This window comes from Globicephala melas, chromosome 4, assembly GCF_963455315.2.
Source record: "Globicephala melas chromosome 4, mGloMel1.2, whole genome shotgun sequence".
Lineage (NCBI taxonomy): Eukaryota > Metazoa > Chordata > Mammalia > Artiodactyla > Delphinidae > Globicephala > Globicephala melas.
Genome location: NC_083317.1, coordinates 123172387 through 123197100, shown reverse-complemented (window position 1 = coordinate 123197100; position 24714 = coordinate 123172387). Strand labels below are relative to the sequence as shown.

Below are 24714 nucleotides of genomic sequence, written 5' to 3'. Positions count from 1 at the left end.
CTGCATGGCCAAGAAATGTGCCTTTTGCACTTAATCTGAATGACATCTTAGCCAGACCCTGGAATATTGGCTCCCTGTTCTTTTTTCTCTGTAATGGGTAGATGTTGTTCCACTTTCAAAATTTTACAACTAACTTCCAGGCCGGTCTGATTCTCTTCTCTTTATAAATCAACTATTCTTCCTGTCTCAACTCTTTTCTTTATTCTTGGGATTCAGACAATTCATCTACATATGACTGTCTTAGTGTGCGACTTTTTTAAACTTGGTAAAGCCATTTCACTCTGAAAACTTAGGTCTTTCTTCAGTTCAGGGACATTTATTTTCAATTCTCTCTTCAATTTTTACATTTTCATAATTCCATTTTCATATTCTAGAAAAGAGACAATTAGTCACATATTTCTTTCCTTTGATCTTTCCTCTATATATCTTACCTTTCAGCTTTATTTTCTATTTTTTTCCTTTTTGTTGTTAAATTCTTCCTGATCCCTACTTGGGTTTCCAGTACTGTCCATTTTACATTTTATTAATTTCTTTACATATTATATATCACGGTTTTTGTCCTTTGAAATTCTTTATTTGTTCCCAACATTTCTTTGCAATATTTTCTTTTATCCATTTACTGTTTTATTTTTGTTGTTGTTATATATATATATATATATATATGTGTGTGTGTGTGTGTGTGTGTATGTGTGTGTGGTATGCGGGCCTCTTACTACCGTGGCCTCTCCCGTTGCGGAGCACAGGCTCCGGACGCGCAGGCTCAGTGGCCATGGCTCACAGTCCTAGCCGCTCCGTGGCATGTGGGATCTTCCCGGACCGGGGCACGAACCCGTGTCCCCTGCATCGGCAGGCGGACTCTCAACCACTGCGCCACCAGGGAAGCCCTGTTGTTATATATTTTTAATAAGTTTATGTATTTATTTATTTTTGGCTGCGTTGGGTCTTCGTTGCTGCGCCCAGGCTTTCTCTAGTTGCAGCGAGCGGAGGCTACTCTTCATTGCAGTGCGTGGGCTTCTCATTGCAGTGGCTTCTCTTGTTGTGGAACGCAGCCTCAGTAGTTGTGACGCACGGGCTTAGCTGCTCTGTGGCATGTGGGATCTTCCTGGACCAGGGATCGAACCCGTGTCCCCTGCATTGGCAGGCAGATTCTTAACCACTGCGCCACCAGGGAAGCCCACTGTTGTTGTTATTTTAATCTTCTGTTTCCTCCATGACATCTGCCTCTGTGGGAGCCACCTGTTGTGCTTTATCGAACTTGGTCACCCTCCTTCAAGGTACTGGATGTTCTTGAATGCTTTGTGCTCTCCTTCAGGTCAGGCTTATGGGGTTGGCAGGCAGTGAGAGGTAAGGGAATGAATACCCTTGGCTCTTGGGTTTCTCAGAGTATGAGAAAGATTAGGCCTCTCCACTTATCCTGGAAGAGGAGCAATTCAGACCAATCAGTACTGATGACCACTGTTATCAGGTTCTCCCAGGAGTGGGGAGGCCCAGCTTTTCCTTCTCCACATCTGAGGGGATTTTCTCTTGACTCAGCCGGCTCGATCCATAGAGAACATCTACAGGGTCCTCACCAGCCTCTGGTATTTTCACCAATAACACTCAGTTGGTGCCCTCTACAGACCCTGGGTCTGCACAGTCTCCTTGACAACTCAAAGTTTCATTCATGGCTGGGTTCCACTCCAGCTGCAGCCATATTTATCTTACTGTGTGTCATCCCAGCAGGAAGCAAGGGGGATGCAAGACCATGAACAAAAACCCTGCTCACTAGCAATAGCATGTAACCATTCACCACCACCTAATTAGTTCCTAGATGAGAGAATGTTTATCTCATCTCCTCTAATGAGAGAGGCTGTTATCTCTCTTCGGAAGAGACCCAGAGAGAAGAAATCAGTTTCTTTTATTTCTAGTAAACAAGAGTCCTGGGTAATTTACAATGTATACTGGGAGTCTGATGGGGCTTGCCTGGAGCAGGCAGATGTGACATGTAGCAATTAAAAGTGGAATTGCTAGGGAAACGATGTCCCCTGACCCAAGTTACCGGAGGACAACAGAGATGGGAACTGTCTCAGTTGTAGAAAAGAAATAGGGCATTCTTTCAGTTCCTTAAATAGGCCATGCTTCTCCCTGCTCAGGGCCTTCTTCACTGGTCCTCTCTGCTTGGGCTGCTCCTTGACCAAGTGCTTCTCCTATCTGTCCAACCACTCTTGTTCTAACTTCAGTCCTAGCTGAAACACGACTTCTTTTTCTATTTTTTATTTTTTTTAGTTGCAGATGACTGTTTTTAAAATAAATTATTTATTTATTTATTGGTTTTGGCTGCGTTGGGTCTTCGTTGGTGCACAGGGGCTTTCTCTGATGGCGGCGAGCGGGGGCTACTCTTTGTTGCCGTGCGCGGGCTTCTCATTGCAGGGGCTTCTCTTGTTACGGAGCATGGGCTCTAGGCACGTGGGCTTCAGTAGCTGTGGCACACGGGCTCAGTAGTTGTGGCACACGAGCTCTAGAGTACAGGCTCAGTAGTTGTGGAGCATGGGCTTAGTTGCTCCGCGGCATGTGGGATCTTCCCGGGCCAGGGCCCGAACCCGTGTCCCCTGCATTGGCAGGCAGATTCTTAACCACTGCACCACCAGGGAAGCCTGAAACATGACTTCTTTAAAGAAGCCCTCTGATTCCCCAGACCAAACAAAGCCCTCCCTTTAGAAAGAGATCACTGATTCTACCTCTACTTCTCTTTCCTGGTACTTAATACTAATTTCTTTTGTTTTTTTCCATTATTCATTTAATATACTTCTTTCCTGCTAGACTATAACCTCCGTGAGGGCAGGGAGTGACTGTCTCATCCACTGGTGTCTCCTAGCATGTACAGGTCCAGGTTCGTACTTAGCACTTAACTACTTGTTAACTGAATAAAAGCTGGAAGACATAGAAATATTTCTAAGATTGAGATAGCAAAATAGAGAACAAAGAGTGAAGGGGAGCCGAGATGGACCAGATGAAAAGGAAAAAGAGATGATCCCATAGGGACTCAAGGGGGAAAAAAGTGAGAGAATTGGCCTGTGTGAAAAAGATTAAGAAAATAAATCTGAAAGCCAAGATGAAAGTGGCTTAAAAGAGCTTTCGTGCCTGAGCTCGACTGAGGCATTCAACCCAGTAAAGGGGTAGGAGGAAGCCACCATTCAGAGTGGAACAAACCCAGCATGTCACACAGACATAAATTCTCAGAATACACATCTTCAAGGAAATGACAGGGTCACTCAGGCTCTTATGCACTGTGTTTCTCCTGAACATAATTCAGTTATTTTCTCAATATATTCATTAAAGTGAATTCTCAGAACAGAAAGAGATATATTCAAATAAAGGTCAACTTTTTTTTACATTTCAGACAGATGTATACCAGTGATGTTTAGCTCTGCCAATGATTGAAATTTTTAAGTAAATAATTCAACTCTGAATTCTCTCTCTCTCCAGTCAGACAAATGGTCCTGCTTCCTGCCAGAGATGGGACTGGTCTTTAGGAGGGGCTTATGTGTCCACTGGAAATCACACCGCTTTTCTAGGTCAGGGCCATTTAGCTCCATCCCCCAGAAAAGAGTTTTCATCATTTGAGAATCACAGTGAATGAGCCCCAACCCAGCAAAGCAGTGGAAATGATTCCCCCTGACAATGTGTACATGATGTCAAAGGAACTTGGGAAAGATTTTTTTTTTAATGAGGCATGTGAAATTATTCTGCTTTTTCTTTGCACTTATTTTTGGCGGGGGGAAGGAGTAAAATTAATAAAAGGTATAACTAAAAGAGAAGAAATAGGTAACCTATATTTTCTATTTCTGATAATTCTGAGTTGACTAAAGATACATGTCCAAAAAATTAAAAGAAGTACATTTAAGGAAGAAGAGACTTTTAAGTGATAAAAAGCTTCCAAATAAACAATTTGTTGTTGTTGTTAATAAGTAATCTTATGATGATAATGCAGGTGCAGGCTTATAGAGAAAGAGAGAGAAAGGAAGAAATGGATTGGCATTTTCCTCCTGAAGTGTATGTTTTCTGCCAACAGAATTATCTTTGTCTTTAAACAAATCAGTTTAGTTCAAATCAGCAAAGTAGATAGCAGAGCCCCTCATAATTTAATCATCAGACATAACTATTGTTAATACGTTGGTATATAACACTACATACTGTATGCATTAAATATGGTTATATAATATATAGGCTCTTCATTATTCACAACAGCCAAAAAATGGAAACAACCCAGATGGCCATCAACTGTTGAATGGATAAATGCTGGTTCATCCATATGGTGGAAAATTATTCAGCAATGAAAAGAAATGAAGTAATGATACATGCTACAACATGGGTGAACCTTGAAAACATTACGTGCTGAGTGAAAGAAGCCAGTCACAAAAGACCACATATTGCTTGATTCCATCCATATGAAATGTCCAGAATAGGCAAATCCATAGAGACAGAAAGTCGATTAATGGTAGCTTAGGGCTGGGGGGTAGCACAGGGAGTCACCGCCAAGGGGTAGGGGGGTTTCTTTTATGGAGAACAAAAATATTCTAAAATTAGATTGTGGTGATGGCTACACAACCCTGTGAAAATACTAAAAAATACTGAATTGTACACCTTAAGTAAGTGAATTATTTGGCATGTGAATTATATCTCAAAAAGCTGCTTTTAAAAAAAAGCAAAAAATATTCATACAGGCTGTTCTGCGACTGCTTCATCCCTTCCTTAATGTATCACAGACAATGTTGCATGTCAATAAGATGTGCAACTACACGGTTATTTGTGACTACAGTATTTGTGTTATTTGTACAGCGTTCCACTATATGGATGTACTGACATTTACTTACTTAACGCTTTATTATTAGACAGGAACTTATTTCCAATTGCCGTGTTAAACACCCATGTATGTACACATGTCTTTGCACACCTGTATGATTATTTTCTTAGGAAACAAAGAATAGACCTGAGGGCCAAGGGTCTGTACTCTATAAAATGATACATGTTGCCTAATTGCCCTCCAGAAAGGCCATACTAATTAACGTTCATCGCAATGGAAAACAAGAATACTTTTCTCTCTACGTTTCCATCAATGCTGAGCATCGTAGAAGTAATTAACTTCTGACAATCATAGGAGACATCAATTTTTAAATGTGTATTTCTTTGATTATTGAATTTAAACAGCATATTTTAACAGTCACTTGATTTAAAAAATACCTATTCCTCTGCCTTTTGTCCAATTTTTTGGTCATCTTTTTAAATTTTTCTAACATATGCTACAAATTGTCCTTACCAGTTTGTCTTTCAACTTTGCTACAGCATCTCTCCCTACACGTTCTAATGTTTTCTATACTTACATCTATTATTCTTTTTCTTTATGGTATCTGGCTTTAATGCCTAGCCTTTTACCATCCCAATGTCATAAAAATAACATCCTGTATTTTCTTCTAGCACGTCATTTTATTTCGTTTCATTTGAATCATCCATTCGTGCTGATCTGCGATCCTGTGGCTTTCCTGAGTTATGTCTGGCCTATGAAATCTGTTGAAACAGACGACTCACCTAACTGTTGAGCCCACTGTATGGCAGTACCGGTGTCTGCTGCATTGCCTTCAGCTAAGCACACCACTTCTTGCCCAATCTTCCACCCAATTAATGGATAAAAGCCTTAAAAACAAATAAACAATATAAGTTACACAATAAATAGTGAATTAATTACAGAGAAGTCTACAGTGGAACAATTTGATTATCTCAAAAACTAGCAACATGCCTGTGGAGTCAGACTGCCTGAGTTCAAATCCCAGCCCTCTCTCATTTTCTAGGTGTGGTCTTACAAGTTTCTAGTTTCTTAGTCTCAGTTTCCTCGACTGTAAAGTGGTCTACCTCGGAGAGCTTCTGTGAAAATAAACTGAAAAAGGACTTAGGGCAGTGCCTGGCATAGAAAAAGAACAATAAATATTAGCTTTTAGTAGCTACAAGCATATCTGTGTCTCTAGAAACACAGAAACAATATTTTAATTGAGAAATTAAAAGTTATTATGAGATTGGTTTGTCAGACAACTAACCATGCTATTGCATTTATCTGTAGTTACTAATTTTTTTTAACTCTTTATTGAATTTGTTGCATTAGAAGGCAAAATCTTAACCACTGGACTGCCAGGGAAGTACCCTATCTGTAGTTTCTAAACAACGTTCCTAAATAGAAACAATGATCATTCTTCTGTTTTTTTTTTTTTTCATTTAATTTAATTTTTATAATGATCATTTTTCCAGCTTTCATTTTCCCAGTTAGGGAAAAAGGAAGAACTTTAGGGGGGATGAAAGGCAAGAAAAACATTTTTAAATCCACCTCTTAGTAACCATGTTAGGAGACCAGAGCTCAGACTAAGAGCCCCAAGCTCTCCTGGGTGTAGTTACACAATCTAAATTTCTTGGTTTGTGCATTCCAGGATTTCCTCCATTAGAGAGAGCAAATTCTTAGCAATTGTCATTAAAACCCTAAATATGCATGGATCACTAGTTGAGAAGTACCACCGCCAAAAAGTATCACAAAAAGAAGAAATTCTAACACATAAAAGAAATTTTAGAGGCCTAGAAAGATGTTTTCAACAAATATAACATGTATTATAGGTAAATATTTGGAAAGCTGACCAAAATACCCTAGTCTTTCTGAACTTTTCCCTAAAATCTTCCTCATTTTTTAGTGCTTTTAATTTAAGAAAAAAGGGAAATGAGGATTAACTGTCTCTAAGAAGAATAATGAAAAATATTAGACAATATCCTTAATATAAAATAATAAAATAGTGTCACAAAAGTTAAACAAGTAAAAAGAAGGGATATTTTATTAATAAATAGGATATATTCTAACTACCTACCTCCAACACTCTGTTGAGGGTTATTTCCAGTATTAATATCCAAAAATGTCCCAGTTCCCATGGTTAACTTCACATCTCCTGTCTGGAAGCAGCATTCTCCAAACATGGCTGATTGCTGGTCAGCAACCTGCCAAAAACATTCAAAGTAAGAACTTGGGCCCTTAGCAGTGTTCCATTTCACTGTATCCCACTGTCTTACTTATTGTATTCTCATGGTCCACCATTTTATTTCCTTTTCCTTAAAAAAAGGAAACAGAGAGCAACAACTATATGATAGGAGTCTCTCTAGGACTAACGTTATGGGGATAACTAACGTGTCTCAGGAATTTTCAGCAGTCTACCTACTTCACCACTTTTAAGTATCATAAGAATAATCTTAGAAATAAAAGTCAGAATAAAATTTGTCCAGAAAAAAAAAATTTGTCCAGAAAAAAACAACTAAGATGGTTCATTTGCAACTTGCAAGCATTTTCATTCATTAGTCAAAATAACTGGCCACACAAATTTCTCTTTTAATAAGAGAGATAGGTGTATAAGTAGATGTAGGTTAAAAATATACATTTCCCCAACAAACATTTTTGTTAAAAATAATTATAACTTTTTTTTTTTTCCCCACATCTCACGGCTTGCAGGATCTCAGCTCCCCAGCCAGGAATTGAACCCAGGCCATGACAGTGAAAGTGCCAAATCCTAACCACTAGACCACCAGGGACTTCCCTATCACATTTGGTTAATGTAACTACATGTAGATATATATACAGCAATATTTTAAGGACAAAAACTCATCTGAAGAATGCTTTCTCACTAATCTATGTCTTCTAGCCATACCTTAATCTAAACCTGAGCCTACTAAGACTGATCCTCTCCAGGAATTTGTAACTTGAGAATTTAATTCCCCTCCCCTCACTTGATTTCTCCACCTACCATAGTGACTGTCCATCTAGGGACAGATGCTCTATACCTCCTGTTTAAGCTGTTACAGGAAATTAAAGGCAAGATCTGAGTTTCTATAATCAAGAAAGAAACCTCAAAAATCAGAAACAGCTAATTTTTCACTCATCCACGAATTCTTTACCAGCTAAGTAGATGCTGATGAAGGATTTTATAAAATGTAAATATATTTCTTCTTTACTTTAATTGCCCTATCACGGTTTATCATTATACTATGTCATATATAAACTAAGCATTGGCCCCATCACGGTTTTTTATCTCAGAGTATTAAATACAAGCCACACATTACTCAAAATACAACATTTTAAAAAAATTTAACACAGTTTTCTGAAAAACTATATATAGAGAAGTCAGAAAAGGTTATAAAATATTTCCATGATAGAACACTGGCCCACGGGTCCCTTTTCCAGAAAGTGGAGAACATTTCTGATTATATTGAGAGCCCTTTAAGTTAAAAAGAAAAAAGATACTTTAACTTTATTCTGCAAGGACCTTTTTTGTTTCTTAAATCTAATCCTAACAACTATTCATATACATTCATTTAGTTCATACTATACAAGGAGAAGCCCTCAAGTTTTCTACTTACCAAGGCCACTACTGGTATAGGCACGCCAAATATCTCTTCATCCACTGATCCAAAATTGTGGCTTCAAATAAAATTGGTTAGAAAGTAAGTTATAGTTCTAGAAATATTAATTCTAAAATTCAGCAAATTGTTTTTAGCGTAGGCCAAAAAGTTACATAATGAACATACAAGCACCTCAAACGTATAATAAGATGCTTTTCCCCACACAGGCCAGGTGAATTCAGGGACAATTTTGCTGGTTTCTATGTCTGATTTTCATTATTACCTTGTATCCTTCACGGGAGGCAGCAGAAAGAGCGGGATTGAAAGCAGGGAGGTGATGAGCTTACTCCAACACATCTGAGCACAGAAACATGTCATCAGAATCCAAGCTAAATTACAGAAAAATTGGTGACTCAAAAAGAAAGGAAGGGGCTTTCCTGGTGGCTCAGTGGTTAAGAATCTACCTGCCAATGCAGGGGACACGGGTTTGAGCCCTGATCTGGGAAGATCCCACATGCCAGGAGCATCTAAGCCAATGCACCACAACTACTGAGCTTGCGCTCTAGAGCCTGCGAGCCACAACTACTGAGCCCACGTGCACAACTCCTGAAGCCCGCATGCGCCTAGAGCCCACGCGCCTAGAGCCCACGCTTCACAATAAGAGAAGCCACTGCAATGAGAAGCCCGCACACCGCAACGAAGAGTAGCCCCTGCTCGACACAACTAGAGAAAGGCCGTGAGCAGCAATGAAGACCCAATGCAGCCAAAAGTAAAATAAATAAAATAAATAAATTCAAAAAGAAAAAAGAAGGGAAAAAAACTTTACCTCATATGGGTCAAAAAGTCCAGTTGTACTGGCATTTGAAAAATCTGTGGCAAATTCAGAACCTAAATTTATATTGGAAACAATTTATTTATGATCAGGTAGCATAAATCAACACCTATCCCTAGTTTATAGTCTCAACTTTTGTCTGCCCTCAAATTCATTCCAAAATGTGTATTTCCAGTGCAAAGTCTCCAAAGCAATTTCCCACTAAACCTTTTTGAAATTTTATACTTTACAAAAGCACTTTCAGGCACATTTCCATATCATGATTCCCAGTTTAAAGATGTGGAAAGGGGCTCAGAGAAGCAACGTGATTACCTACAGCTATACTATAGGTATAGCTGCAAAGTGGTAGATTAGGAATTGAACTCAAGTCTTACCACTCTCGAAATTACGACTGTTCCTCAGTCTTATGTTTGAGGTTTCATCACAATTTTAAAATCACCCTCCTCTTAGAATAAATCTGAAATTAATCTAGCTTTAGTATAATATGAAGTAACTACGGTACCAAAGAAACAGTATGTCTGGGATATGGGGGAAAAAGTTTCAAACTTCCACTTTTTTCAGATAAGTCATTTCTGTCAGTCAAATTCTACTTACTTGAGATACAGATCTATCAAATCATCTTTACCTTTTGTGAGTTTATGTAACAACCAGGTATCAATAGTCCCAAAGCAGCAATTTTCTTCTTCTATTGCCTTTCGCACCTTGAAAACACAACAGCACAAAATCAATTCAAAAGGCTAAATTATTAAGTGCATGACTAAGTGCCAACCACTAAATACAATATAATCCCATTTTTTATAAAAATTAATATATACATAGAGAAATAATTTCTAGAATTTACCCCCAATGGTTCTAAGCAATTACTATAGGGTATGAAAGGCTTTAGTTTTACACCAAGAATGTTTACTTTTGTGATGAAAAAAACAAAGTGTATCTCTTTTTCAGTTTAGATATACAAATATGTCTAAATATAGAAAGTCTAAAACGGGATGGCACAGTATGGCTCATAGGTCAAATCCAACCTGTTGTCTGTACCTCAAGTTAAGAACATTTTTGTAATTTTATAGTGGTTAAAAGAACAGAAAGAATACCTTGTGACAGATGAGAAGTATATGAAACTCAAATTTCCATGTCCTTAAATAAAGTTTTACTGGAACACAGCCATGCTCATTTATTTACGTATTATTTATGGCTACTTTCATGCTACGATGGCAGACTGTTTGTGACAGAATCCTCATGGCCTTTAAAGCCTAAAATATTACTTACCTGGAATGTCACAGAAAAAAATCTACCAAAAGAAACAAAAGAATCAAAACCTCTTTAAACTAACCAATAGAGAAACTGGCATGCTTGTAAAGATATCATTAACTTACCGGAAAACAATTCCACAAATCCTACTTGATCACCTCTTCAACTCCTATTAGTCCTTCAAGACTAGCATTTCTTGGGTGTGCCTAACCCAGTACCACACGGGCAACTTCCATATAGCCATTATCTCATAGCATCATTACTTCCCTAAGCTCTTTAAGAGCAGGAACTAGATTGCGTTTATAACCCCAGCACTAGGAGGGTTCCTTTCATATAGCACATGTTAAAAAAAAAACTGGAGAAAATATTTGCAAACAAAGCAACTGACAAAGGATTAATTGCCAAAATATATAAGCAGCTCAATATCAAAAAAACAACCCAATCCAAAAATGGGCAGAAGACCTAAATAGACATTTCTCCAAAGAAGATATACAGACTGCCAAAAAACACATGAAAAGATGCTCAACATCACTAATCATTAGAGAAATGCAAATCAAAACTACAATGAGGTATCACCTCACACCTGTCAGAATGGCCATCATCAAAAAATCTACAAGCAATAAATGCTGGAGAGGGTGTGGAGAAAACGGAACCCTCTTGCACTGTTGGTGGAAATGTAAATTGATACAGCCACTATGGAGAACAGTATCGAGGATCCTTAGAAAACTAAAAATAGAATTATCATATGACCCAGCAATCCCACTACTGGGCATATACCCCGAGAAAACCATAATTCAAAAAGAGTCATGTACCAAAATGTTCATTGCAGCTCTATTTACAATAGCCAGGACATGGAAGCAACTTAAGTGTCCATCGACAGATGAATGGATAAAGAAGATGTGGCACATATATACAATGGAATATGACATATATATACACTATCAAATGTAAAATAGACAGCTAGTGGGAAGCAGCTGCATGGCACAGGGAGATCAACTCAGTGCTTTGCGACCACCTAGAGGGGTGGGATAAGGAGAGTGGGAGGGAGAGGCAAGAGGGAGGGGATATGGGGATATACATATGCATATAGCTGATTCACTTTGTTATACAGTAGAAACTAACACAACACTGTAAAGCAATTATATTCCAATAAAGATGTTAAAAAAATAAAGTTTGCTAAATAAATGAGATTTAAAAAAACAGCAAATGGAGACATTTAACAATGAATCATATTTTAACAGTAGAAAGGATCAATAAAATGAAGACATGGGCTTCCCTGGTGGCGCAGTGGTTGAGAGTCCGCCTGCAGATGCAGGGGACGCGGGTTCGTGCCCCGGTCCGGGAAGATCCCACATGCCGCGGAGCGGCTGGGCCCGTGAGCCATGGCCGTTGAGTCTGCGCTCCGCAATTGGAGAGGCCACAACAGTGAGAGGCCCGCGTATCGCAAAAAAAAAAAAAAAAAAAATGAAGACAGATGACATGAGTTCCAAAAAAAGAAGTCATCTGTAGATTACTTATAACAAGTATTTTGAAGAGTCAAGTACTATACCACTTAAATATGGAGTACTTAAAGTAATATTATTAGATTTCAAACTCTTCTTAAATTTAGAAATTGTGATTCTAAAATTTGTTTCAGATTAGACAAAGGTTAATCTGTATTTCAGCAAGTAGCAATAATGTGTGCCAGGTAGTAAGTTCATTTGCTCATTCAAAAAATACTTGAGGGCTTCCCTGGTGGCACAGTGGTTAAGAATCTGCCTGCCAATTCAGGGGACACAGGCTCAAGCCCTGGTCCGGGAAGATTCCACATACCGCGGAGCAACTAAGCCTGTGCGCCACAACTACTGAGCCTGGGTGCCACAACTACTGAAGCCTGCATGCCTAGAGACCATGCTCCGCAACAAGAAGCCACCACAATGAGAAGCCCGCGCACTACAACAAAGAGTAGTCCCTGCTCGCTGCAACCAGAGAAAGCCCGCGCACAGCAACAAAGACCCAATGCAACCAAAAATAAATAAATAAAATAAATAAATTTATTTAAAAAAATATTTGAGAGCCAGGCCCTCTGATTGATAGGTAGTAGGCCCTTGTGAGGCTAGATGGACACAGAGTAGGTATCAGGGCTTCCTAAGGTAGGAGGACCAAGGGCAATCCTCTGCACATAGGGTTAAGACTCCAAATGGCTCTACCCTCGGAGAAAGGGTAAACTAGAAGGATGGGCTCTTATAGGAACTCCAACTCAGCTTTGAACCATCTCAATCATTAAATTGAATTGAGATAATGCTGGTGCATAGAAGAATGGAAGAAGCATACATAGATCCTATCCAGAGCAACATATGTTAAGGCTCTCGTAATTTCTACACACAAGCTCACAAATACAATGTCTAGTTCATATATATATACACACACATATACACACACACACACACACACACACACACACATATATATGTATATATATACACACACATACATACAAACAAGTAGCCAGGTTCACCAAACTCATCAAGTTGCATGCATTAAATATGCATAGCTATTTGTATGCCAATAATCATACCTCAATAAAGTGGCTTAAAATTGTTTAAAAAACCAATTAAGTAACCAGGCATTCAAGGAAACAAGAGAACATTGCAGGGGGTGGGGGGAGGAGAAAGAGACAGTCCATAGGAGCTACAGATATTGGAATTAATAGCCATGGACTTTTAAAATACCATGCTAATTATGTGGGGAAAACAAGTGAAATTCTAGAACTAAAAAAATTAAGAACTTAATGGACGGGTTTTCATAATAGCACATTAGAAACAAAGAGATAAGAGATTTGGAAGAAAGGTTAGAAGAAAATATCCTGAATAAAGTCCATAGAGACCAAAGAATATAAAATATGTAAGACAGAGTGAGAGACAAAAAGGATTTAGTCAAAAGGTCTAACATACATGTAATCAGATTTTCAGAAGGAAAGAAGATAAGCAGAATGCAGCAGAAATTTATATTTGAAGATAATGGCTGAGAAATTTTCCAAATCAACAACAGATATCAAACAATGAATTTAAGACGCCCTACAAACGCCAAGCAGGTTGTCACATCTAGATAATAAGCGCAGAAAATGTGTTTGATAAAGTCAACATCCAGTCATAACAAAATGTCTTGGCAAACTAGGAAAAGTAGAGAATTTCCTTAATTTGATAAAGGATAGCTAAAGAAATTTATACTAAATGTGAAATGTTGAAAGCTTTTGTTCCAAGATCAGGAATGAGAAAAGGATGTTTGTAGTCATCCCTTCTAGTCAATATATCCTGAGGTCCTTGTCAATGCAAAGGAAAAGAAATGAGAGTAGAGTCACATTTCTATATCATATGCTATTAGAGCAGCGGGTCCTCAACCTTTTTGGCACCAGACACCAGTTTCATGGAAGACAATTTTTCCATGGACGGCAGCTGGGGGGGGGGTTCAGGCGGTCATGCGAGTGATGGGGAGCAGCAGATGAGGCTTCTCTCGCTTGCCCACCACTCACCTCCTGCTGTGCAACCCCGTTCCTAACAGACCGCCGACCCGTACCAGTGGTTAGGGACCCCTGTATTAGGGAATTGCAAATTAAACCAATGAGATACTATGTCACACCTATCAGAATGGCTAAAATCCAAAACTGACATCAAATGTTAGCAAGGATGTGAAGCAACTCCCATTCATTGTTGGTAGAAATGCAAAATGGTACAACCACTTTGGAAGACAATTTAGCAGTTTCTTACAAAGCTAAACATAGTCTTACCATATGATCCAGCAATCACATACCTAGGTATTTACCCAAACGAAGGGAAAATTTGTTCATACAAAAACCTCCACACAAATGTTTACAGCAGCTTTATTCATAATTGCCAAAAACTGGAAGCAATAATATATCCTTCAATAGCTGACTGGATAAACACACTGTGATACATCTACACAATGAAATACTAATTAGTGGTAAAAAGAAATAAGCTATCAAACCACAAAAAGACATGGAGAAACCTTTAATGCATATTGTTAAGTGAAAGAAGCCAGTCTGAAAAGGCTACATTCTGTATGATTCCAACTATACAACATTCTGGAAAAGGCAAAACTATATAAAGACAGTTAAAAAAAAAAATCGGTGGTTGCCAGGGTTTCAGGGGTAAGAGGAGAGGGATGAATAAATGAAGTGCAGGGGATTTTTAGTCAATGAAACTATTTTGTATGACACTGTAATCATAGATACATTACATTAATAATATTTTATAATAATGTATTACTGCTGATTCATCAATTGCAACAAATGGAGCATATTAATGCAAGATGTTAACAACAGGAAAACCGTGTTGGGGGGAATATGGGAACTCTGTACTTTCTGCTCAATGTTTCTGTAAACCTAAAACTCCTCTAAAATTAACATGTACTAATTTTTTTAAAGGACAAAAGATTTATTCCGCTTGTATATGTCTTCTTGAGTCAGTTTGAGTAGTCTGTGCATTTCTGGGAAGTTTTCCATTTTATCTAAGTTATCTAATTTGGCATACACTTGTTCATAGTATTGCTTAATAGAGCTTTGTACTTCTGTGAAGTTGGAATTAATGTTCCCTCTTTCATTCATAATTTCAGTTATTTGGATCTTTCTCTCTTTTTTTTTTCTCGTTGTCAGTCTAGCTAATCTTTTCAAACCAACTTTTGGTTTTGTTGATTTTTTCAACTGTTTTTCGATTCTCTGTTTCATCAATTTTCACTCTAGCCTTTATATTACTTTCCTTCTGCCTGCTTTGGGTTTAGTTTGCTCACCTTTTTCCAGTGTCTTAAGAGAGAATATTAGATTTGTTTTCATGTAGTCTCTCTATGTAATATAGTCTTGTTCTAAAATTCCCTGTAAAGACTACTCTTGCTACATCATATCTTAGTATACTGTGTTTTCATTTTCATTCATCTCAAAATTTTTCTAATTTCTCTTGATACTTCTTCTTTTACCCATTGATTATTTTAAAGTGCTTTGTTTAATTTCCACATATTTTTGAACTTCCCAAATTTCTTTCTGCTACTTACTTCTAATTTCATTCCTTGGTAGTCATAGGAATACTTTGTATAATTTCAGTCCTTTTAAATTTATTGAGACTTGTATTATGGTGTGGCATATGTTCTATCCTGGAGCAGGTTCCATGTGCACTTAAGAAGGATGTATATTCTGCTGTTATTAGTTTTCCATAAATGTCTATTAGGTCTAGTTGGTTTATGCTGTTCAAGTTTTCTATTTCCTTGTCGATCTTCTCTCTAGTGTACCACTGGTGAACTGTTTATTTACACCTTCAGTTCTGTCAGTTTTTGCTTCCTGTATTTCGGAGCACTGTTATTATGTGCATTACTGTCATATATATACTTTTTGGTTGCGCAGCTCAGCATGCTGGATCTTCCCTGACCAGGGATGGAATCTGTGCCCCCTGCAGTGGAAGTGTGGAGTCTTAACCACTGGAATGCCAGGGAAGTCCCAATTGTTATATATTTCTGATGGATGGACTTCTTCTTATAAAATGCCCTTACTTTCTCTAGCAACATTTTTTTGTTTGTTTTTAAAGTTTGTTTCGTCTGACATTAGTCACTTAGCTTGTGGTTGCTGTTTGCATGGAAATCTTTTCCACTCATTTGCTTTTTAAAAAAATATTTTATTGAAGTATAGTTGATTTACAATGTTGTGTTAATTTCTGCCTTACAGCCACGTGATTCTATATACATATACATACATTCTCTTTCATATTCTTTTCCATTATGGTTTATTACAGGATATTGAATATAGTTCCCTGCACCATACAGTAGGACCTTGCTGCTTATCCATCCTATATATAATAGTTTGCATGTGCTAATCCCAACCACTCAATCCTTCCCTCCCCACTCCCCCTTCCCCTTGGCAACCACAAGGCTGTCTTCTCTATGTCTGTGAGTCTGTTTCCGTTGCATAGATTCCATCCATTTACTTTTAACTGATTTGTATGTTTGAATCTAAAGTATGTCTCCCATAAGGCAGCATATAGTTTGATTTTGCTTTTTTATCCAGTCTAAAACCACAATGAAATATCACTACCTACCCACCAAAATGACTAAAATTAAAAAGACTTATAGGACTTCCCTGGTGGTGCAGTGGTTGAGAGTCCGCCTGCCGATGCAGGGGACACGGGTTCGTGCCCCGGTCCGGGAAGATCCCACATGCCGCGGAGCGGCTAGGCCCGTGAGCCATGGCCGCTGAGCCTGCGCGTCCGGACCCTGTGCTCCGCAACGGGAGAGGCCACAACAGTGAAGGCCCGCGTACCGCAAAAAAAAAAAAAAAAAAAAAAAAGACTGATAATATCAATTATGATGGTAAATGAAATTATAAATTCCCTCCTTCGCTGATGAGGGGTGTGTAAATTGTCAAAAACTGTGGGAAAATGTTTGATATTATCCACTAAAGGTGAAAATATATATACACATTCATGCCCTAAAAATTCCATTCCCATGTATAGATACAGCAGAAATGCATTTACATAGCATTATTCATAATGGCCCAAAATGTACATTTGGAAATAACTCAAATGCACATGAACAAAATGGATAAATGGATAAACTATGTAAAATCATATACTGAACACTAAATAGCAATGAAAATATAAGGAAATTAATTTACATAAAATTTGGTCATATTTCACAAATATGTTAAGCAAAAGGAGTCAGACACAAAAGAATAAGCACTGTATGATTCCATTTACAAATTTCAAAAATATTCAGGCAAAGAAAGCTAGAGTGTAGTGTTGAGGAATAAACATGTAAATTGTAAAAGTGGAAAGAAAATGTAATACATAGTGCCACAGTGTTCTAGTTCTTGATTCGAGTAGTGTTACACAGATATTTGCTCCACAAAATATCACTGAGTGGTACATTTTTGTTTTGTTCACTTTTCTATATGTGCCATGACTCACAATAAAAAGGTTTTAAAAAAACAAACTGAGTAAGGATTCCTTGTCTTCCACCCCAATGTGGTGGACACTTAATTTTCCCTCAAATAAGCAAATTATTATCTTTATTCCTTGCAGTTTTTTCATCCCTGTAATCTAGACACACACACACACACACACGCGTGCGCGCACGCGCGCGCGCGCACACACACACACACACACACACACACACTCTTTCCTTACCTCAGCCAGGTTCTGCAAAATCCAGGCCAATCTCAAAGAAACATGTTGGGTTGTGAAAGTGAACAAACTGGCTGCTAAAAATCGTTTACTTCTAGTGAAAAAGTGCAGCACTCGGCAGGAGCTGTGTATGAGCTATTTTAAAAAAAAAGATATTTTAGGAAAATGCATTTAATGGTGTTTGATGTTTCTATATTAAATTTCATACACATGCAAACAAACCCAATAGCAAACAATTTATTTAACTACTTATAAAGTGTTCTCAGCACTTAAGGAGATCGAGCAAAGCACCCTAAGAGGACAATTTGCATTCTAAATTATGAAATGTGACACATCTACTATGAACTTCTTTAGCAAACACTAGAGGCTCAAGTACTTATAAAAGTCTTTTAAAAATAACTATTTTCTACCTCTTTACCTATTTTTAACTATGGAAGTAAAGGTAGAGAGTCAAGGGAGAAGGCTATTTTTCTATTAGAAATATATTTTTAATCAAGTTAGTATTAACTCAGAAGGGAAGCTCCCCCTACACGTTAAGTGCTTAAAATTTGGGATAAGAGATTTTATTTAATACTATTTATATTTATCTAATGATTGAAGATGAAACATACAGTTTTCAATTTACTTTTTCGTATGCAAAACCTTTAGCTGAAAAAAAAAAAGCCTTATACAGAAAACTAGCATTGCGTTTTAAGGTTTGTAAGACATACTAAAGAAACCCCAAAAAACCACAACAAAATGAACCCTTATCCTGCTACCTAACTAGAAGGACGCAGGTGGACAATTCAACTTCTGAAACTGATGTTGGACAAAACATTCATTTATAGAGAACTTACCTACTTTATGCATTTTTTCCTATTATTCCTACCCCTCCCCAAAATAAATGGAAAGATTTTGGTTTATTTATTTAAAATAGAAATAAATTTATTTTTCTTTCATTTTTAGCATAATGCATCAATCAAGAAATGTGTAGACTCAGTTCTCTCTACATTTCAGTTTTGTCTTTTTTTTTTTTTTGAACAATGAGGCTCATTTTAATTTTTTTCACCTTTTTTTCTTTTTGGTGAAAACATTTATGCTCTACTCCCTTAGCAAATTTCAGTTATACGATACAGTATTATGAACTAGTCACCATATTACGCATTAGATCCCCAGACCTTATTCATCGTTATACCTGAAAGTCTGTACCGTCCTTTTCACCCTGTTCAGTACTCAAACCTTCTGCACTTCCTTATATTTTACATTACTTATTAAATATAAGACTTTTTTAAAGTATTTAAGGTGAACACCCAGAATCCTTCTTCTGATGTGTTATATGTTAAGAAACATTTCGAACTGAAATGAGTTCTTCTTCCATAAGCAACTATACTTTTCCGTATAAAAACCTAGATTTAGGATCCTTCAGGGATCTTCTGTTAAAATGCAGATACTTTGGCAGGGGCACACAAAAAGTACTAAGAGTTCTAATACCTGCACTTTTAGTCAACATATGAACGAGGAACACTTTTGTTCATATATTTAACAAATATTTATTGAGTACCTTCCATGTACCAAGAAGTGCGCTAGGTCCTGAGAAAACAGAGTGAACAAGAGGCAGAATCCTTGCCTTCTTGAAATTTACATTCTAGTGGGAAGAGACAGACAAATACGTAATCAAATCAATAAATGAGATAATCTAAGAAGACACTGGTTGTAAGATGAACCACTATTTAATGTACTAGCAAAAAAGTAAAAAATCCTGCTAGTTAAATTATGACATAATTGTAAGATATAAATTATGGTTAAAATGACCAAAAAACCCCTGATGATTAAAAAATGTATCCTAGTTAAAAATCATCCTTTTCAAAATTGGAAAAAAAAATGTATGTCTTATAACTCATACATTGCTGGTGGGAATGCAAATGGTACAGCCACTTGGGGAAAAAGTATGGCAGTTTCTTACAAAATAAAACATGCAGTTACCCTATAACCTAGCAATCATCCTCGGGGTATTTATCTCAGAGAAATGAAAACTTATGTTCACATAAAATTCCATAAACAAATGTTCATAACAGCTTTATTTGTCATAGCCCCAAACTGGAATTAGCACAGATGTCCCTCAACAGGTGGTACATCTGTACCACTGAATACAACTCAGTAATACAGAGGAAACAAGCTATTGATACATGTAACAACCTGCATTCTCCAGAGAATCATACTAAGTGAAAAAAGCAAATCAAAAACATGTTTTATGCTGTATGATTCCACATATATAACATTTTTGAAATGAGAAAAATGTGTAATGGAGGACAGATTAGTGGTTGCAAGGAGCTAGGGATGGGAGAGGGTGGGGAGGTACACAGGAGAGCAGTGGATGTGGTTATGAAAAGCAACATGAGGGAGGGATCCTTGTAGTGATGGAACAGTTCCGCGTCTGTTCATCATCCGTGCGGTGACAGATACGTGAACATATGGAAAAAACTGTACAGAAACTAAAACACATACACATACCTACAGATGGAACTGAGTACAAGTAAAACTGGGGAAATCTGAATAAGATCTATGGATTATATTAATGTCAATATCCTGGTTGTAACATTATGCTATAGTTTTGTAAAATGTTACCCCTGGGAGAAACTGCAAAGCCTGTAAGGGATCTCTATTATTTCTTACAACTGCATGTGAATCTGCAATGACCTCAATTAAAACTTCAATTAAGAAATGTACATCTCAGAGTCTCTGAAATTTGATGAGTGCTGTGAAAGAAATAAAGGACAGTAATAGAGATCGGATTGGGGGGGTGAGGAGTGCTACTATGAATAGGATGGCAGAGAAGGGCTCCCACAGAGGAGGTGGTGGTGAGGCTGGGCCCTGAAGGATGAGAAGGATCCAGCCATGGTGGCAGAGAGAGCCCCTTGCAGATACGAGGGCCTTCAGGTAAGAAAGGGCTTGAGGGCTGACAAAGCTGGAGCCTAATCCTTAGCAACTTCAGGGAGAGAGGGGTCTGGGAAGGGGTCAGAGCTGGAGACAGGGTCAAACTCTGGTAAGGAGTTGGGACTTTTATGCTGAAAGCAAAGAGAAGCCTTAGCAACCAACAGGCAAGGATCGGAACAGTGAGAGGAAGCATGGGTGCCTGGCGTGACTGGAGGAAACTGTGGTGCCAGGAGATTGCCACCACGCCCCAATTACTTCACCACTTTGCCTGTGGGTAGCCTTGGCTAAACGCATGACCTTGGTGCCCGCTCTGGCACATCCTCCCTAAACATTTCCAAGAACCCGAGTCAACAGACCATAAGCATCTGGAAAAGGATGATTATAGGGTAGGGTTCCTTCACTGGCAGGACCAGCTCTGCAATTTTGTGTGCTAAACTCCATGAGTCTGTTTGCGTGCATTTCTCTGCTAAGAGAGGCCAAAACTTATATCATATACCTGTTCAATATCAAGTAGACAAGTGCTTTAAATGCTCAGTTTTGTGCTTGATGTCAGTTTTTCATCACGATTTGAGATCTGGGGCTTATACTACAGAAATAAATGTTTTCACAATTTATTTTAAAAGGAATAAAAGTTTTATTAAACACCTCACTGACTAACTTAAGGAACATCTAATGACTTGACCTATTAAAAACTAAAATTATATATTAAAGTATAACACTGCACATTATAAATAGTATAATTTTAAATTATATCATTCAAAGTTCACAATATTTCCTTAAAACCACTTTCAACTCTCTTACTCTATCTTTCCCATGAACAGCACCTCTCAGTATTCAGCCTCACAAGTTATTAAAGCAAGGTGCATTTTTATATATTAAACTAACAAAAAAAATCATTGTGGGTGGGCCTATGGCAGATTTGTTTCACTCATGCATTGCTGTCATATTCTATAATGTATTCAAGTTTGTTTTCATATAAAATTAATGTCTCCGAACACTTATCAAGGAAAACTGATGCTGCAGACACTCCCCATGCACCACCTGGTAGGGGCAGCCTAACTGAGAAGGCATTTAACTGTGCGGCATTAGAAGCATTAAAACAATCAATATGCAATATTGATTGTAAGACCAAATATTGCAGGTTTCAACATATTTGAGGAGCTGGAAAATTGTCTCGCTCTTTAACTCGGTAGTCTCACACTTCAGAGTGAGATGCTACTACGGCTGTCACTGTAGTCATCAGCATCATCATTTGCCAGGCATCATGGTGAAAGCTTGTGGCAGTCAGCCAGTTATCTATCTCAACATCCATTAACCATTTTTATAGCAAAAGATGATAAAACCTGGACATAGTCTGTACCTTTTCTGGACATAGTCCGTATTTTTTCAATTTCTCCAGGAATGGAAATGAATTCTCACTAACTTGTGAACCTCTGGTCCACCCCAAACCTCCTCATCAGTTCCTGATGTGCAGCTGTTAAGGACTTCGGTCCACCAGCACGCTCTTGGGTGACTACTATTAAATTTCACTGGGGTGGGGAGTGTGCAAGTGTGTATTTTCTGCTTAATGTCCTAAGACATCATCAGTCGATGGTACAATTCTGCCTACGGCTAAAGGACATTTACAGGAAAAAACAGCAACAACCAAATCACCGAACATAAGAAGAATATTACCTTCATTAAAAGAGAACTATTCCAAGATTTTACAAGTTCAATAGCTCTTAGGTCTTGCCAACTAATGAAGTTGTGGAAATGCTTTCCCGTTTTCCTAAGAAAAATGGAAACAGTATTTTGAGACTCAATATAAATCAGAGACTATATTATATAAAAGATCTGTCACAAGAGAAAACAAAATTAGAAGCCAAACTGTAATTTCAACATATGATTTAATTAATTGGGGCTTTCTGAATGCCTTCTTCTCTTTGATTTGATAAATTGAACACACTTTGTAACAATTATGTGATGTACAGTATAAAATTTTAGATCAGATTTTATCCAAAAAAATCTTCTTTTTGAAGCATTACAATGTATACACTTCCAAAAACAAAACTGATGAAAAGTCTTCAAAGACTTGCTCATACAATTTTAAAAGCAAGACAAAGAAGCCAATACTTTCTCTTTTCATTGTACTTATCTTAATATACACAATCAGATAAAAACTTCTGTACCTACAGAACAGCTAAAATGTAGCCTGAGCCTGTTTTTCTTTCTTTATAAGTTTATTTATTTTTGGCTGCGTTGGGTCTTTGTTGCTACACATGGGCTTTCTCTAGTTGCAGCAAGCGGGGGCTATTCTTCGTTGCGGTGCACGGGCTTCTCATTGTGATGGCTTCTCTTTTTGCAGAGCACGGGCTCTAGGTGCGTGGGCTTCAATAGTTGTGGCATGTGGGCTTCAGTAGTTGTGGGATGCGGGCTCAGTAGTTGTGGCTCGCGGGGTCTAGAGCACAGGCTCAGTAGTTGTGGCGCATGGGCTTAGTTGCTCCGTGGCATGTGGGATCTTCCCGGACCAGGGCTCAAAGCTGTGTCCCCTGCATTGGCAGGTTGATTTTTAACCACTGCACCACCAGGGAAACCCCTGAGCCTGTTTTAAACCTCTCAACTTTAGGACTGGTTCAGCCCCTGATTGGCAACCTTCCCAGGCTTCCCAAAATTTGTCCAAGAAAAAGCAATTCAACAAACTCTAGGTCAATACTACAATAAAAGCACAGCACTAAGAAATAGAGTAGAAATAAACCCTTTTTCCTCTGAGGCTCCTACAAATCAACCACTGCCATCCACTCAGCTTCAACATCTAGCCCAGGCTGGCCTTCTGTGCTCCCTCCAGGCCTCCTCCTATGTCACTGTGACCACGTTCAATTCCCAAGACTGTCATTTCCCACTCTTTTTAAGCAGTCCTCACCCATGGTCACATCCTCAACTCATCACCTGGAAACATTCTACCACGAAATTCTATCACTTTGCTATACACCTTTGCTATACAACAATAGGTTAATGACGGGGAAATGCCCACAGTATAATATTAAAGGGAAAAAAATCAGGATAAAAACTTTACATATATTGCAATCCCAATTTGCTAATAAATAAATAAGGCAAATTAACCAAAAAGAAAAAGAAATCCTAACATTCTAATATATCAGTCAATACTTCTTGCTATTATTTCAGTTCTCTCAATCTTACTCCCTAAATACCTTCCCTTCAGACTTACTGCATCCTTTAATCCCTCAAACATTCCCTTTCCTTCTTACCAACCCCTCCTAGGCTTACTTTCCTACTAGGCTTACTTACATGGTCTATTACTTTTAATAACTTGCCTTCACACACTCTCTATCCCTCGACTCTCTCTTTTTTAAATTGTGGTAAAATATACATAACATAAAAATTACCATTTCAACCATTTTTAAGTACACAGTACAGTGGCATTAATGTTGTGTAACCATCAGCACTATTTCCAAACACTTGGGCTGTTTCCACCTTCTTCCTACTGTAAATAATGCTGCTATAAACACTGCTGTACAAATATCTGAGTCCCTGTTTTCAATTCTTTTGGATATATACCTAGGATTAGAATTGCTTGGTCATATGATAATTCTGTGTTTAGTTTCTTATTTATTTATTTATTTATTTATTTTTGGCTGCGTTGGGTCTTCATTGCTACACGTGGGCTTTCTCTAGTTGTGGAGAGCTGGGTCTACTCTTTGCTGTGGTGCGAGGGCTTCTCATTGCAGTGTCTTCTCTTGTTGCGGAGCACGGGCTCTAGGCTCATGGGCTTCAGTAGTTGCAGCACGTGGGCTCAGCAGTTGTGGCGCACGGGCTTAGTTGTTCCGCGGCATGTAGGATCTTCCCGGACCAGGGTTCAAACCCGTGTCCCCTGCATTGGCAGGCGGAATCTCAACCACTGCGCCACCAGGGAAGTCCCCTATGTTTAGTTTCTGAGGAACTGCCAAATGGTTTTCCACAGCAGCTGCACCATTTGACATTCCAGCAACCAGTATGTAAGAGTTCCAATTTTTCCATATCCTCACCAACACTTCTTAGTTTACATTTAAAAAATTATAGCCATCCTGGGAGATGTGAAGTGGTATCTCATTGTGGTTTTGATTTGCATTTCCCCAGTGACTAATGATATTGAGCACCTTTTCATGTGCTAGTTGACCATTTGAATAT

The 24714-nt window shown here is 38.1% G+C and overlaps 1 protein-coding gene across 1 annotated transcript in view; it reads right to left on the bottom strand.

Moving 5' to 3' along the window:
- Positions 1-24714, bottom strand: part of GK5 (glycerol kinase 5) — a 77602-nt gene that overhangs the window by 22758 nt on the left and 30130 nt on the right. Inside the window, exons 4-11 of the mRNA XM_030873311.3 lie at positions 22225-22318; positions 17641-17772; positions 9855-9930; positions 9224-9285; positions 8681-8754; positions 8416-8476; positions 6879-7005; positions 5566-5670 (exon numbers count right to left, since the gene is read on the bottom strand). Coding sequence (XP_030729171.1) covers positions 5566-5670; positions 6879-7005; positions 8416-8476; positions 8681-8754; positions 9224-9285; positions 9855-9930; positions 17641-17772; positions 22225-22318 — 731 coding nt within the window. The remainder of the gene's footprint in view (positions 1-5565; positions 5671-6878; positions 7006-8415; positions 8477-8680; positions 8755-9223; positions 9286-9854; positions 9931-17640; positions 17773-22224; positions 22319-24714) is intronic.